Source organism: Labrus bergylta, chromosome 8, assembly GCF_963930695.1.
Source record: "Labrus bergylta chromosome 8, fLabBer1.1, whole genome shotgun sequence".
Classification (NCBI taxonomy): Eukaryota; Metazoa; Chordata; class Actinopteri; order Labriformes; family Labridae; genus Labrus; species Labrus bergylta.
The window spans coordinates 17,158,649-17,173,236 of record NC_089202.1 but is presented as its reverse complement, the minus strand read 5'-3'; the positions used below and the strand labels follow the sequence as shown (position 1 = coordinate 17,173,236).

At 41.0% G+C, this 14,588-nt stretch overlaps 1 protein-coding gene across 7 annotated transcripts in view; it reads left to right on the top strand.

The window, feature by feature from the left end:
* The window catches only part of map7d1a (MAP7 domain containing 1a), a 39,362-nt gene that overhangs the window by 14,212 nt on the left and 10,562 nt on the right, over window positions 1–14,588 (top strand). For 2 of the 7 annotated variants that reach the window (XM_020633526.3, XM_020633525.3), the window contains exons 2-11: window positions 669–878; window positions 4,756–4,824; window positions 5,470–5,490; window positions 8,292–8,455; window positions 8,706–8,817; window positions 10,896–11,000; window positions 12,321–12,443; window positions 12,529–12,674; window positions 12,830–12,960; window positions 14,181–14,485. In XM_020633526.3, coding sequence (XP_020489182.2) covers window positions 669–878; window positions 4,756–4,824; window positions 5,470–5,490; window positions 8,292–8,455; window positions 8,706–8,817; window positions 10,896–11,000; window positions 12,321–12,443; window positions 12,529–12,674; window positions 12,830–12,960; window positions 14,181–14,485 — 1,386 coding nt within the window. The remainder of the gene's footprint in view (window positions 1–668; window positions 879–4,755; window positions 4,825–5,469; window positions 5,491–8,291; window positions 8,456–8,705; window positions 8,818–10,895; window positions 11,001–12,320; window positions 12,444–12,528; window positions 12,675–12,829; window positions 12,961–14,180; window positions 14,486–14,588) is intronic. The other 5 variants (XM_020633528.3, XM_020633527.3, XM_065957946.1 and 2 more) reach the window with 5 other exon arrangements.

Genomic DNA, 14,588 nt, shown 5'->3' with positions numbered 1-14,588 from the left:
AAATAACACCGACAGTACAGATGACTCATGAGCCTGAACCGGCTCCCATCGAGAAGTTTTCAGCAGAAAAAAAACTTGTTTGTCGTCTACTGGGAAGATGATCAATCTGATTCTGTTTTCGTAAGCAGTTCATTTCACCTCAATAGAATCATCAGGATGCCAAAAAGCAATTACTGTAGTGTGTTTTGTTCTGCCAGAGAGCTTGTCCATTTGCTGAGGCTGGTCTGTCGATAAATCTGTTGTGTAGAGTAGAAATGGTTTAAGACATCGAGTAAGAGGAACAAGCTTCAGACTTCTTTTTAAATCTTGTGTTTCTGAACAAATTGTGTAATCACTGCAGCAGATAAAATAACTGGAGAAACTTTGTACCGAAATAAAGGAACTTACATGATGTCCTTTGAGGTGTTCCATTTCATTCTGTTGTGACTTATCAAATTGAACCATTTCCCAAAGAAAACAATCCTCTCCCTATAGCCGGGGACCCCACCCCTCACACTCGATACATGCAGCTCTGGAGGAAGTTTACGTCATCCCAGTGAGTTACTTCATAGGCCCAGCCGTGAGAGGAATGAAGACCAACTGGTTGAGTTGTTTCTCTGTGCTTGTCTTACCTCTTGCCTTATCATTTTCTCACTTGTATTTATTCTTTGTCCCTTCTCTTTAACCAGCTCCCTTCTCGGATCTGAAAACAAATCCTACAAGGCCGGATCCGGAGGGGGAGAGCAGCCCCCCGAAGACAGAAAGCATCACCCAGAGAATGGAGTCGCCAGCTAAGAAAGATACAGACCAGAAACTGACCACTCCGACAATATCTGACATCATCCCTCGATCGCCAGGGTCGCCTGCATCACCTCTCCCCAGGACGAAAAGGAAGGAAGGTAAAGAGAAACTTTTAGTTTGAAGGTTTTTTTTTGCTTAGAAGTTAAATTCTACTAGAAGCTAAATTTAGCCTCACATGGAGCAGCTCCTCTAATGGTACCATTACATCTGCAGTCTGTTGGGGTTAGGTCAGCTCTCTCGAGTCTAAGATAATGCTTCAGTATCTGACTAAAAGTGACCACATGCTTTCAGACGTGAAGTTAAATCCAATAGAGCTGCTACAGTTTCTCTTTGAGTGTCGGAAACAAACACAGAACAAAAGCCGCTGTGTGGAAACATCTGAGCCTAACGATCAAAGATTTTGGCAGAATTAAAGTAGTAAAGAAAATATGCCAGTAAAATATGGACAAATGCGCTTACTCTCTAAGGGGCTCGCTAATGCTGATCACGGCACTGTGCCCTCATGAAAGGTGGGCAAAGGGAACCTAACAGCGTTTCCCATTTCAATAAGCAATACCAACAAGACATTTAGTTTGACCTGGTACTGTAGAGTTTTCTACAATGCCACTACTTGAACTCCTTGCAGCCGCTGGAACAAATCACATAAAACTCTAAGGAACATGTTTAAGGGATTTTGGAGTATAAGCCTCTTTTCTCTCTCCCCTTTATTCTTTATCCATTAATCCATTCTCTGTGGTCATGGTCTTTATTCCCTTAGTGTGAGGTGACATGGATAACCCCCCAGAGTCCCTAACTGCTCCCAAAACTGTAACAATACTTTTATGAAGCAACATCACTGTAATGGTATCTTGTATCTATTTTCTACAGTCTATTTTCATGAAATATATTTGATATTGTTGAGTCATTAGTCTCCAAATATGACCCACACTCCGCTTTTCTCCATCCTTTTCTGCTAGTTTTGTAAATCTCATTACTTGTGAGGTTTTGCAGCACCCGGAGGAGCATGATGGAGATGAAAAGCACTTTGTGTCCCTTTTTAATTAGTAAAATGAAACGGTGAGGCTTGCAGTTCAGATGGGAGCTGAGGCCTAGGCCGGGTTGGGTCTTTTTAGAATCAGTTTTGCTTCCGTCTGGTAGAATACCCTTGTGTAGGTGGCGTGGAAGAGTTTTCCAGTGTTGGGTTTGAGTTTATCAAGTTGGATTTTGGATTACTTTTCTTGTTTATTATATGTGCAAAATGTAAGAATTGGTTAATAAGGGTTGCATGGAAGGCGGTATGTGTTTATATCCTACATCGCAGCTTTTACACCCTCGTTTAGAGACAAACAAAAGAGTGCAGAGCTGACATTTTGAGAAGATGCCAGGGTGCGTGAGTGTGTGAGTGCATAGCCAAACAGCACACCTAACAGTATTTTCTGGGCCAGTCTTTTTTAGTCTCTGAAGCTTTGTGCATGTGACGTTATGATTAACATGGTGCTGGTGGTGAGTTGCAAACAGCGGCACATCACACTGACTAAGGCCGAACACATGGGCTTTACATATTTCTATAAATATCAAAGTGGGTCAGAGGTTTTTTCTTAGGGAGGGCAGCATGACAGATTGTTTTCATGTGTATGATACACGCCTCCACCTATTAGACACAGCTGAAGGTGGATGTCCTTTATGTTAGAGTTTGGTTGAACATCTGGTCATGAAGACTGACTCAAGAAAGATCAAGACTGCAGCCTGTGCTAGATTTACCTAGCATTGGACAGGCTATTTATGGTGGTTTACTACAGATGAATGTTTAACATGGAAGCTGTTTTGGTCAACATTCTTTTCAAGCAAATTTATTTGGATTGGTTTTAAAAAATGAGGGACATAAAGGGTACACAGTTATAAAAACATGCTGTGATTTCATAAAAAGGATTGGAAATTCTGAGCTGAAACCGTTTGACTTTAGGTTATAATTAGACCCCGACTGATTAATCACCCAGCCGATAATTTCGGCCAATATTAGCATATCAAGTGACTTTAAGTATCGACTAATTTTATCACAGATATGCGCTGATATTACTAGATTGATTTACCAGTCAAATCGCATTTCATTTGAGTTTCGTTATATTACACTAGCAGTTTTCTTTCACCAGCAGAGGGCGCTCTATGGATTACAACAAGCGCTATCAATCTGCAGAGAGTCAAGCGGTGGCACACGTACATGCACAGTTTCTTTCCAGTTGAGTGACCATCTTGTCATTACCTTATACTGCATATCTTTTCCACAGGTGTTTGATAACTGAATTGGAGGGATCAACACAATACATGCGTTAATCAATGAATCAGTAAACCACTGCAACTGAATTTCTGGTATCTTAAAAACCTGTGAGGGTCGGGCACTTTGGTGCATGACACGTCAATAAATACAGTCAATAAATAAATCAATCAGTTATATATTTGCTTTTGTTATTGGCTTTTGTCAAGCTAATAGCATATTTGTTTTAATCAGGATTTAGGACCAGCTATCTTGATAGGATGCAGTTTGCATTTTTCAAATGGCTTAGTTCAGTGTTTACTTGCATTGCTGTTCTACATTTTCTTTGAGAGGTTCCCCTGAGCTATTTGGAAGGAATGATATGTATGAGCACACATCAGGGATGTCACAGGGAGAGGAGATATATGTAAGTGCCCCCTGTAGTCATAACATTTCACAGTCAAACATAAAAAGCATACACCCACATCCAGATGGCAGAGGAGATTCAGTGAGCCCGAAACATCCTGCAGCTGCTATTTGAAGAAGATTGGCCTCCATGTAGATATTATTTAAACATTCAAATTGTTTTTTTCCTAATTATGGAAGATTTAGTACACATTGTCTTTAGTTATTTGTTTAGAATCACTTTGGAAATGCTGGTGTCGTCAGTTTCCTGTCATTGTCTGGTGGCATGCATTTCCATGTGGTGACATTTCGAAGCGAACTCTCGGCTGCACTGACTTAATAACAGAAAACATGTTCAAATGTTTCTTGTGGCCACCAGAAGAAAGATTCATCAAGAGGTTTTGAGTTGATGGATGTGGACAGTAGTTGATATGAAAGTTGGCACACAAAACATATATTATAATAATGAATGACAAACTGGACATTAACAGGATTCTGGAGGTTATTCCAGTCCCTTTACTCGTCTATTCTTAACTAAATCAGTCACTGCCTTATTGAAGTGAACTGATCAGTGTACATGCTCCAGCCAGAGCACTGCCGTCCACCAACCAGCTGCTCCTGGATGTGCCTAAGACGAGGCTCAAAACCAGGGCGATGGAGCTTTCTCTGTAGCTGCACCAAACCAGTGGACCAGTTTACCTCTTCATATACGATCTTCCCCTAGCCTTGAATGTTTTAAATCAATGCTGAAGACTTCTCTCTTCTCTTTGGCTCTGCCTTCACGATGAAAACGTTTTTTATTCGAACAGATTCTTTTCTTTTTAATCATGTTTTAAACCAATAGATTTGATTATTTAAGCACTTTGGTTAACCTTGGATGTTCAAATGTGCTAAATATATAAAGTTGACTCGACAAAATATTACAACGGATAATATTAATATTAACATGGCCAGTCTTACACTATCATCTTTTATGACAAAATCATATATGCTATGTAAGCACAGATAGTCTTTAATGAATGATTCTCATGAAGGCAAACTTGACTAAACAGGTTTAATTAGCTTCTTCGTAAGAGTGTTTTAACTGTTATTGTTTATTTATGTGGAAATATGTCATGGATGTAACTGAGATGGAAGTCCAAAAGCTCTTAGTTTTGCAGAAACATGATCGAGTGTTTGTTTATTTTTGCTGCAAGGATCCATAAAGAAATTATTTATGTACTTTTCCAAAGTGTGATTTCATTAGACCTTGGTGCATGTTTACAGTAAGGCACCTCTCGTTTACCCCCTCCTCTGTATTTAATCTTTCTCCCCTCTCCCACTCTCCTTTCTCATCGTAGACCTCATCAAGTCAGAGGATAGGCAGAAGCTTGCCAAGGAGCGGAGGGAAGAAAAGGCCAAATATCTCGGTAAGTGGAGGAGGGAGAAGATGACCCTTTGCACAGAATGAGAGCTCCCCCTAGTGTTGGGGTAATGGAGATATTTTGTTTAATTTTTGCAGCTGGGTTTTGTGCTGGTTGGACTCCATGCTGCAGATGGCATGCACATGTTGCACAGGGAGGAGAAAAATGGTTGTTTGGGCTTCTGCACTAAAGTGGCTAAAATGAACAAAAGCCAAAACCACCATTTTATCACAGACAAGCGAGCATTCTTTTTTTTTTTTTCTTCTTTTTTTTTAATGCATGCCTTTACACTCACCAGCTGTGTCAAAATATTTGCTTTCTGTGTAGCCCAGCTGTGTTTTCTTAAATGTATCGCCTGGCATGGAAAATAAATGTTGGGGAAAAAGCGACAAATTTACAATATTTTGCTCTATTTTACAGTTTTGATGAATCTCTCTTGTGACTTCCACATTTGAGCTTAGTTTGAGTTGTGAATACTCTTAACACTCTATCGTGAACGTTTACTTCTGCACAGTAACGACTAACATGACTTTACTTGTTGTGTCAGTTGGTTTTGCATATTGTTTGAGCCGCCTGTCACACTGGCTACACGCTGCTTTGCATGATTGACAGTTGCCTCTGTCTTCTCTCTCACCTCTTCCCCCACTGCAGAAGAGCTCAGCATGTTACAAGGTAAGCCACTCACCTATGTGTATGTGGTGGTGGTGGTGTTAGTGGTTACCCTCTATGATCATTCTTTTCCATTTGGATGTCTCAATATAATAAAGATCAGTAGTTTTAACTAGAGCTGGGCAATAAACCAAAACACTTCTGACTCATTCACCGTCTTTTTCATTCTGATATGTTTGCTGACAGCTCTTTGCTTATGGCTGTAATGGTCTGATTTTAAAGATACATGTCAAATGCCTTGGCTCCTCATCTTTTACTTTTCTGTGTACGCTTCTCTATTTAGAGTGTTGAGAGGATGTCGATGTATTTTCATCAGGACGCTCTCATGGAAAGTAAAAAAAGATATATCTTCAAATAAGTCATTATCAAGAATATGACACATGAGAGTAAAGATGTTGAGTTTTGGTCACATTGCCCAGCACTTGAACAGTTTCATTCATTTAATCCCCATGGTGTTCATCGTTTTAAAATCATGTTTTTTTTTTTTCCTCAAGGGAAGTTCAAACTGAATGTAACAGCTGTTCTCTCTAAACACCATCAATGTGTCTTTTGGGAACAAATCATGTAGACGTAGCTTAACCAATCACTGATCTGTAAATTCATGTTTCTATTGGTTGTTAAACAGGGCTCAGTCCCCGAATTTAAATCCTATAGATATGAGAGGATGTAGCATGCCCTGAGCTTGACCTTTGCCCATCCACATGTTCCAGCTGCAGACACCACAGAGCTCTTTGGATTTTGTAATTAAATATGACATGTTTGAACCACACCCCACACAAGTGCTATGATTACCATACCTTACTGGAGGACGTGGAGGTTTAAGAGATGTAGCCATATTTATATAGGCTGTGAATTATAATTAGATTATGTCTGTGTGAGTTTGTGATGCCAAACAAGAAATCTCACAGAAACAGAGACTGGTATAGTTTCATTGTCATGTATTTTCATAAATATTGCCGTTTATTTAAACCAGAGAGAGAATTTTTAAGAGTCCAAACATGCTAGACATGAAAATGACTCAATATTTTGGTTTTTAGACACAAGTTTCTCTACAAAATACAGAATGACTTCATAATGATGACATAAAGCCTCAAATGACACAAATTTCTTCAAAACGTTCATACTTATTCTTCAGTGAAACTAATCCCTCCCTCTGTGTGTTTTGAACAGCAGTAAGATGACTTTGACACACTCTGTAGCACGGATCAGTCTAATTGGGCGATCGCCGTGCTTGCCAGATGGCGCGTGTCTGATCTAATACTCTGTCAGACCTGGGATGAAAGATGAGATCCTACCAAAGCTTGTGTTTACAACATCAGCAGCTTAAAAGAGATCTTAACAACCATCACCAGTAGTGGTACTAGTTTGGTAGCAAACAGAATACTTGGTGCACATCTTATCTTGTGGTGTAATCTTTTTCCGTTCAAGTAGACCTTTGAAAGACCTGCATCGTGGAGCTGTCTGCACAGGAACCGGAGCTTCTCTCCTTCCTTGTCTGTCTTTGGTGGTAGGGTTTAAATACTTAATGTACCCGAGTTAGAGCAGCACTCTGTTTATGATTCTTTCATGATTTTACTACAGTAGGCCCTGATGTCACATGTCGGCACTGATTAATGTCTGGACAGATTTGAGGAATACATTTTAAAACTGTGTCATCTTAAGATATTCAGAAAGAGACGTGTGAATCACTTTAAGTCCATGCATAGATACATGAATGATGATAAATGACACCTATTAAATTAAATAAAGCAGGAGATTAAATCATTCAGAAGAACTTTTTTTATGGTAAAATATCACAAGGGGGGAAACTTTGTGGAAAAGGAAACTGGAATCTTTCTCTCATCCGTCCTTAGAACTGGTGTTTGTTTGCAGTTGAAGTAGGTTTCTCCTCCTTTCTCTGTTTTCACCACAGCCCATCCAGTGAATAATGAAGCAGTTTCCACTGCACTTCACTTACAGCGTGTCCCTTCAGAATTCAATCACTGGAAGGTAAAAGTACGGCTTTGCTCAAATCGAGGCCAAGGAGCTGCGATGAGCTGAGATACGCACTGCAGCAGATTTTTTTTTTTTTTTTTCAGCCAAATGTTGCTGGCAGGCAGCGCCTCCTTATAACTCAGCTTTCTGTTCCCTTACCCGATAAAAGCTGAACTGTGTGCCTCCCCGTTTATTTTAACCCCACTCTCGCCTGCAGCATCTCTGCGATGATCCTCCACCATAATCAGAAATCCACAACCAGTTGCTTTTGTTGCATCAAGTGCTTTAAGAGAGTTGAGCCCGGCGCCTTTTGCAGAGGCCGATTCTTCATGGAGGTTTTTCCTTTGTAGTTAAAAAGAAATATGGTGAGTTGTGTACACAGAGAGGCAGCTGCTAAAGGCTTCTTCACACCTTCTTTGAATGGCTCAGGCAAAAGGAGAAGATTTCCATATCAAAGTGTGTGGTTTATTGAAGCTGACATAGAGGCTCGATGTGATTAGTGTGCTACAAAAGTGTCTGAACAACTCAGCATTATTCGGTATTTCATGAGAGGTCAGGTAATTACATTTATTTATATATTTCAAACAAAAGGCACAATAGAGGTAATGGGCAAAGTGTTTTTTCAACAACCGCTTTAAGTAACAAGTGAACCTTACACATACTTACGGCAAACATCAATAGATGTGAAAAATAGTGGAGTTTTAGTGGAGAGAGTGCAAGCAATGACAACAGTATTATGAAAGGACAGGGAAGAGTGAGAGGGCTTCTTGTCCTGTACTCTTGTGGCGAAAACTTACCCCGATGACTGCACGTTTTCTGTCCCGTCTTAGCTACTAAAAAGACGCAGTGGCTGGAGAAGGAGGAGAAGGCTCGGCAGCTGAGGGAGCAGCAGCTGGAGGAGCGCCGCAGGAAGCTCGAGGAACAGAGGATCAAGGCGGAGAAGAGGAGAGCTGCCCTGGAGGAGAGACAGAAACAGAAGCTGGAGAAGAATAAAGTAGGTTGTGATGTTAGTGTAACAGTTCATCGATAACAAAAAGCACGGTGTGCGCCGCCCTCCTTCACTGGAAAAACTGCTGAACAGGGTCAGTTGCAAATGAGTGGATTTAGGATTTTGCTGAAGAACACATAATCCAGCCTGAGGGGTTGAATCAAGGCTTTTCAGCTGAATGCTGCCACGTTCTGGATCCTGTACTTACTGAATTAGATATTTAAATAACGGATATCTCCTCCTGTATCCTTTCCAGGAACGCTATGAGGCAGCCATCCACAGATCAACCAAGAAGACGTGGGCAGAAATCCGCCAGCAAAGATGGTCCTGGGCCGGAGCGCTAAGCCAGAACTCCAGCCAGAAAGAAAGTAAGTACAGTAGATTGATGATTCTGCAAACCTTAAGGAATCAATAGTAACCACTCAAGAATCACAAAGCTGATAATAGTCAGCGTGTGCCTCAGTTATCCTTGCATCAGTGTGATATACGAACCTTTCAATGGCCATAGATTCTGTCATTTGGGGGTTTTATTTGTCATCATTGGCTATCCAGTTCCAGTTCCATTAACCCCATAAGTCCATTAGAGGGAAATCAATTACCAGTTAGCGTGCAGCTTCTCTCAGTGGTTTTCTCTGACGATCTTCAATACAGTGTGATGTCCTTGCAGAGGTTTTTTTCTAACTTTAAAGGAAGATGCGACTTGTCATTTATGATTGAGGTTTTTTTAAACAGTATTAAATGGTAGAGAAATGTTCATCTCAGATGCTCGAAGATCAGAAAGCTTTTCAAAGGACTTCTTTTGTCTAAAATAGTTAACACAATCTTCTTTAAAAATGAAGAAATAAAGAACTAAACTTCCGATTTAAGAAACAGACTTGCAAACGTTTCTACTTCTGCTTTGATAAATATTTCAAAAAATGAACCTGTTATCTAATTGGTTGGTTAGTTTTCCCCCACTGGAACAATTTGTGGAAGTCAAACAATGCAGCATGAAAATAGTGAGTTATTACTTTTTTACATGAGTCAAACAAAACCATGTTGTTCTTTTGTTCTTTAATTCCAACAGCAGAACTGTTGTGTCTGTTTGGTATGCAGTGTTTTATGCACAGTGCTGGGTTGGTATATGACAGAGGCAGATGCACATCAGGGATCCAAACAGACTTTGAAAGCATCAGGTGTTTTTTTGCTTGGTTACACTTCAGTCTGATGTGTCTTTGTTGCATTTAAAAACCTTAACACACGGCTTCTCCTCGTGTATAAGCTACCACAACTCTGTCTTAGCTGGCTGTTTTTTTTTTGCTGTCATTATCCCCTGATCATTACAGGTCTGTATTGATCGCTAAAGTTCTTTATTGCAACACTTGCAGTATGCAGGGTTCAGTCGATGAAACAGGGTCTGCAGAGACCATGTTATATTGTAGAAATGTTGTTTTAAGTGCTTGATAGATGCTTCTGCCCCTCTGTGCCATCCTCTGGAAGCTCTAAATGTAAGCTATAATATGAGTCCTGAGCGCTCTCTTGTGTCATGTAATCACCCTGCTGAATGCCAGGGAGAATTATTGTCTCTTTCATCAATCTCTGCCTTCCTTCCCCCCTCACCAGTCTGTCGCCTGTCAGATTATGGCAGTAAAGAAGCGTAAACAGGCGACAGTGGAGTGGCTGTGAGTTTGTGATGTTATTCAGGAAAATGCTACAAGTACCCGTCTTGGCTTCTTTCAAAAGAGCAAACTGCCTCATCCTCTAGCCCTGTCTACTTTAATGGAAATGTAAATAGGAAAGTCCTGCTTCAATACTGCACCTCCTGTACAGTAATGTTCTTTGGGTCATGCCTGACAACATTTGGAAAAAAAGAGCAGAGTTCATTTGGTTGCAGTTTATTTAATGGATAGACAACCGGGAAGGATACTAGTACTCCACAAAGATGGTTTAAAGAATTCAGAGTTTTCCCTTTTCTTGAGTATCAGTCTAAGCCATCAAGGTTGAAATGAGTAAATGTTTCCTGCAGCTTATTTCCAATTCTTTTTATGCAGCTTTTTTTAAATGACTTTCTTGCTCTTCACTTGTTTTTGTAGTTTTAAACGTTTTTTTTTTCTAGTTCACTTTTGTTCTGTTATGCTTAACCAAGTGACCAATGCTAATAAGACTACAGTGAAGTAAAAATAAGTGTTTTGTGATTTGGTTGAACTGAAAACCCTTATATATCATGTCTGGCATGTTTGCTGCCATAGATGTCTGTCTGTTGGTATATAAACAGGCGTAGGATTCTTTCTTTAATCATGGGGGCTCAACTCACAAACTCGTTATTGTAGTTTCCTCTCAAGTTTGTGGGTGTTTGTTTGTAGAGGGCGATGATTCAAGCGTAACACATGATGCCACAGAATCTCCCCCCGCCTCTCTACCATGTGCCCTGTGTGAACATCTGTGTGGCGCTCTCTTGGCTTCTTAGGCAGATGCTCTTTGTCGACGGTCAACCTGCCCAAACACGTGGACACTGTTATAAACAAGCGACTGTCCAAGTCCTCCGCCACGCTCTGGAACTCCCCCAGCAGAAGTAAGGCAACACCTGGAATGACCCCCCACCCCCTCCTCCTCCTCTCCGTTTCAATGTGTTCATCACCGCCAACACCTCCGAACCCGTCCATCATTGTCCTGTTTTTTTCAGTTCTTCCCCTTTCTGATTTCAGTCCGTCTCTTGTGCTTGATGGTTTACAGGTGATCCATTTCCATCTTCCCAAATAACTAAATTCTTTTTTACTTTCCAGAGTTTGGGTCGAGGCTTTGTTTGACATGCTCTGCATGCTCATATTGTAATTTGGTTATAATTATTGGTGTTCATTTTTTGGGTTTTGTTGTCTTTTTACTGTCCTTTGGTTGGTTCATTTTGTGGTAATGACATCTGTTTGCATCGTCCAGTGGATCCCTTTGTGCTCATTGTCATCATTACAAACTGGTTATGGGATGTCTCTTACGTTGTCTATGTTGGCTTCCTGTATTGATGATCACACAGGTGGGTTCTATCTCTTTTAATCAACCATTTCCGATGTGTTATTGCTCTCTTTTTTATACTTGTGAAGTAAATAAGGTCACCTTGTATCCTTGCACAGGATGAGAAACTCCTGAGTTTGAAAAAAAGTAAAGTCAGTGAGTGAGTCAGCATATTTCAGGAGATAATGTATTCTGAAAAACTCCCTGCAGCAGGTCCTGTTCCTGTGCTGCTCAGGAGAGTGACAACTATATATTTTTTATAACTCTTTCAACACAATTCCAGCAGAAGACATTCTGCAAGTAGTCAGTGTGACATGCACACCTTAAGCCAAAAAAGCAAATATGTCCCCCCAAGAAAATACAGAACACTACAATACTCTCCAGTTCTTCACTGTTTGTAAGCTCAGGGCTGTGGTTATAAATAAGTGACTCAGAGTCTAGATGAGCATTTCAAATAACTCTCTCTCTCTCTCCTGGGTGGTACCACTGCAGCCCAAGGTTATAGCAGACACACTTACTGAGCTTGTGTTGGTTCTCTTATATTCTCTTTGGGTGGCACTGAAGTGTCTAACTGGGATTTTGTGTGTGATGGGGTCTTAATGACTTGTGGGCATGTTGGTATTTCTGAGCTACAACCTGGTTTCTTGTCATTTCCCTGTGGTGACAAAATGTAGATGTTTTTTTTTTTTTTTGGACTGTCTTTGTCTGGGTTGTGAATAAAAGGTTTCTGTAAAGATCGATCTCAGATCAATTCCTCTAATTTTTTCAAATCTCACTACGGTTTGGGTCGATAAACTTCAAGCGGTCCTCTTGTTAAACTGAGGACACCCATTTAAGACACATTTTAAATAAAATAAAAAGTTCTTTCCGTTTTTCCTTCCTGCAGCCCGCGGCCTTACGCTCAGTCCATGGGAGAGCAGTATTGTGGACCGCCTGATGACACCAACGCTGTCTTTCCTCGCAAGGAGCCGCAGTGCTGCCAGTGTCCTCACAAACGGCAAAGATGGTCGTAAGTTAAAATACAGAAAAAGAAAAAGGACTTGCATTAGATGAACATCTTTCAGCATCATTAACATCAGCCGCTTTTGCCTCAGACTCTCCTCTCTGCCCCCGTTCGGCCTCAGCCAGTCCCCTCACCTTGTGCGCCCACCAGCCCCACCGCCGCTGCTCCGACCGCTGGAGGGTGACGTCCAGCACGCCAGACATCACGCAGCGCCAACACAGACGGAGCTCCACACCCGTAAGTCTGCCTGATTAACTTCTGCCCTTTGGCTGTCCTCTGACTGACAATGTATACAGACCAATATGTAGTCATCTGTCCTGTTGTGATTATAATGCAATGACATGAACAGACTGACATTTGTGAACCGTGTGTTTCATCCCTCTGACCTACAGATGGATAAAAACAAGAAAGAAAAGAAAGATAAGGAGCGGGAGAACGAGAAGGAGAAAAGTGCTCTCAGTAAAGAGAAGGTGCTGAAGAAGAGACAGTCTCTCCCCAGTATGAGACACAGAACTGATCCCAGGTAAGATGTTATTACTTATTTCTAATGATTATTTTTCTTCATTTAAACATTCAATAATGTATTGATTTAGATTCTATTAATGATTTACAAATCTGAAAAAGTACCGAACTCTTATTGAGATAGTAAATCTAATGTTTACAAAACTGACAAAGCCCATGATTAGTTACAAGACCTAATGTTGGACAACCGACCTTTTCCACTTCAATGTTTGTAGATTCATCAAGGGAAAAAATTCAAATCATTGTAGTTCAGTCTTCACTTGTGTAGAGATTCTGTTTTATGATTTTAGTAATTGAATATCTGTCGGGGTTTTTTGTCCATTGGTTTTATAGAACAAAAGAAAATGGACCTTATCTTAATAATCATTTTTTTAAATTATATGTATAATGTAAACATATATTGTGTAAATAATGGGCATTGTATTTAATCAGAAAAATAAACATTAGCTGCGTTAACACTGTTATATAGCAAGACAAGTGTGAGCTCTTGTTATCAATCCAATTGAGAAGCTCACCATTAGGACCATGTAAGGGTTATATCCAATAAAAGCTTCCACCCCCACTTTAGAAAACATCCTATTACCCAAAATGACCTAAGAGCTGTTGTCAAATTCTGACATACATACAGACCCGGTCTTAGAAACAATATTCTAAACAATGTTCACCTCACATCCCCCTGTACACAGCCTGTTTGTGCTCCATGGCTGGATGAGCCAGGGCGACGATGTTTACGTCTGCACTGTAATGACATCATAGTTAGTGCTCTGTTAAAGACCTGGCAGTGAGTGAAAGGTCCTGACACGCGTGGTCATCCCCTCTCGTATCCTTAGGCAACTGAAATAAATGACATTTTATGACAGAAGAGATGGAAGAGGAGAAAAGAAAGTTCTTTTGAGTCAATAAAAAAAGCATCAAAGAGCTTGGCAGAGCTGACAATGCCCGAAGGCGGGAGGGAAAAAAAAGTCTCCTTTATCATAATGCATGTCTTTCTCCAAGTGTTGCATTGCCTGTGTGTAGCTGAATGACAAAGCACTGTAAGGATGATGCAATGTTTGAGTGCCTCGTCTGCCGTGCATCTGTTTTCTGAAGTCAGGTTTCATCAGGACATCTGTATATCTAAACTACATTTTCAGCTTTGTTCTGAGAATCAACAACTGGGTTAAGTTTTGACATGTTTCCCATCAGTCGTATAATTTATCCCCAAATGTTCCTTTCTTCCAGTCCTAGTCCTCTATCAAGACAACGGCCGTCATCCCCTGCCACGCCTAAAGGCAGAACAGCCTCACCCAGCCCTGCTGCCTCCCCTAAGCCTTCATCCACACGTGGAAGCCCCTCCCCTAAGCCTTCATCCACACGTGGAAGCCCCTCCCCTAAGCCTTCATCCACCCGTGGAAGCCCATCCACCCCTAAAAGTCGGCCGAAAAGAGCCAGGACCCCTGCCAGGATAGACCCCCGTACATCCTCCCCCGCCCCCCTTGAAAGAGTGAAGGAGCCTCGCAGGCCCGCAACCCCTGAGGAGAGAAAGGGTAAGTACAGGAAACCGTTTTGGTGTTGTTGTGGTTACTCTCAAATCAAAAAGAACAGTCAGGCTGCCTGTGCACAGTTTTGAAGGTCACCTCCATAGAGAAA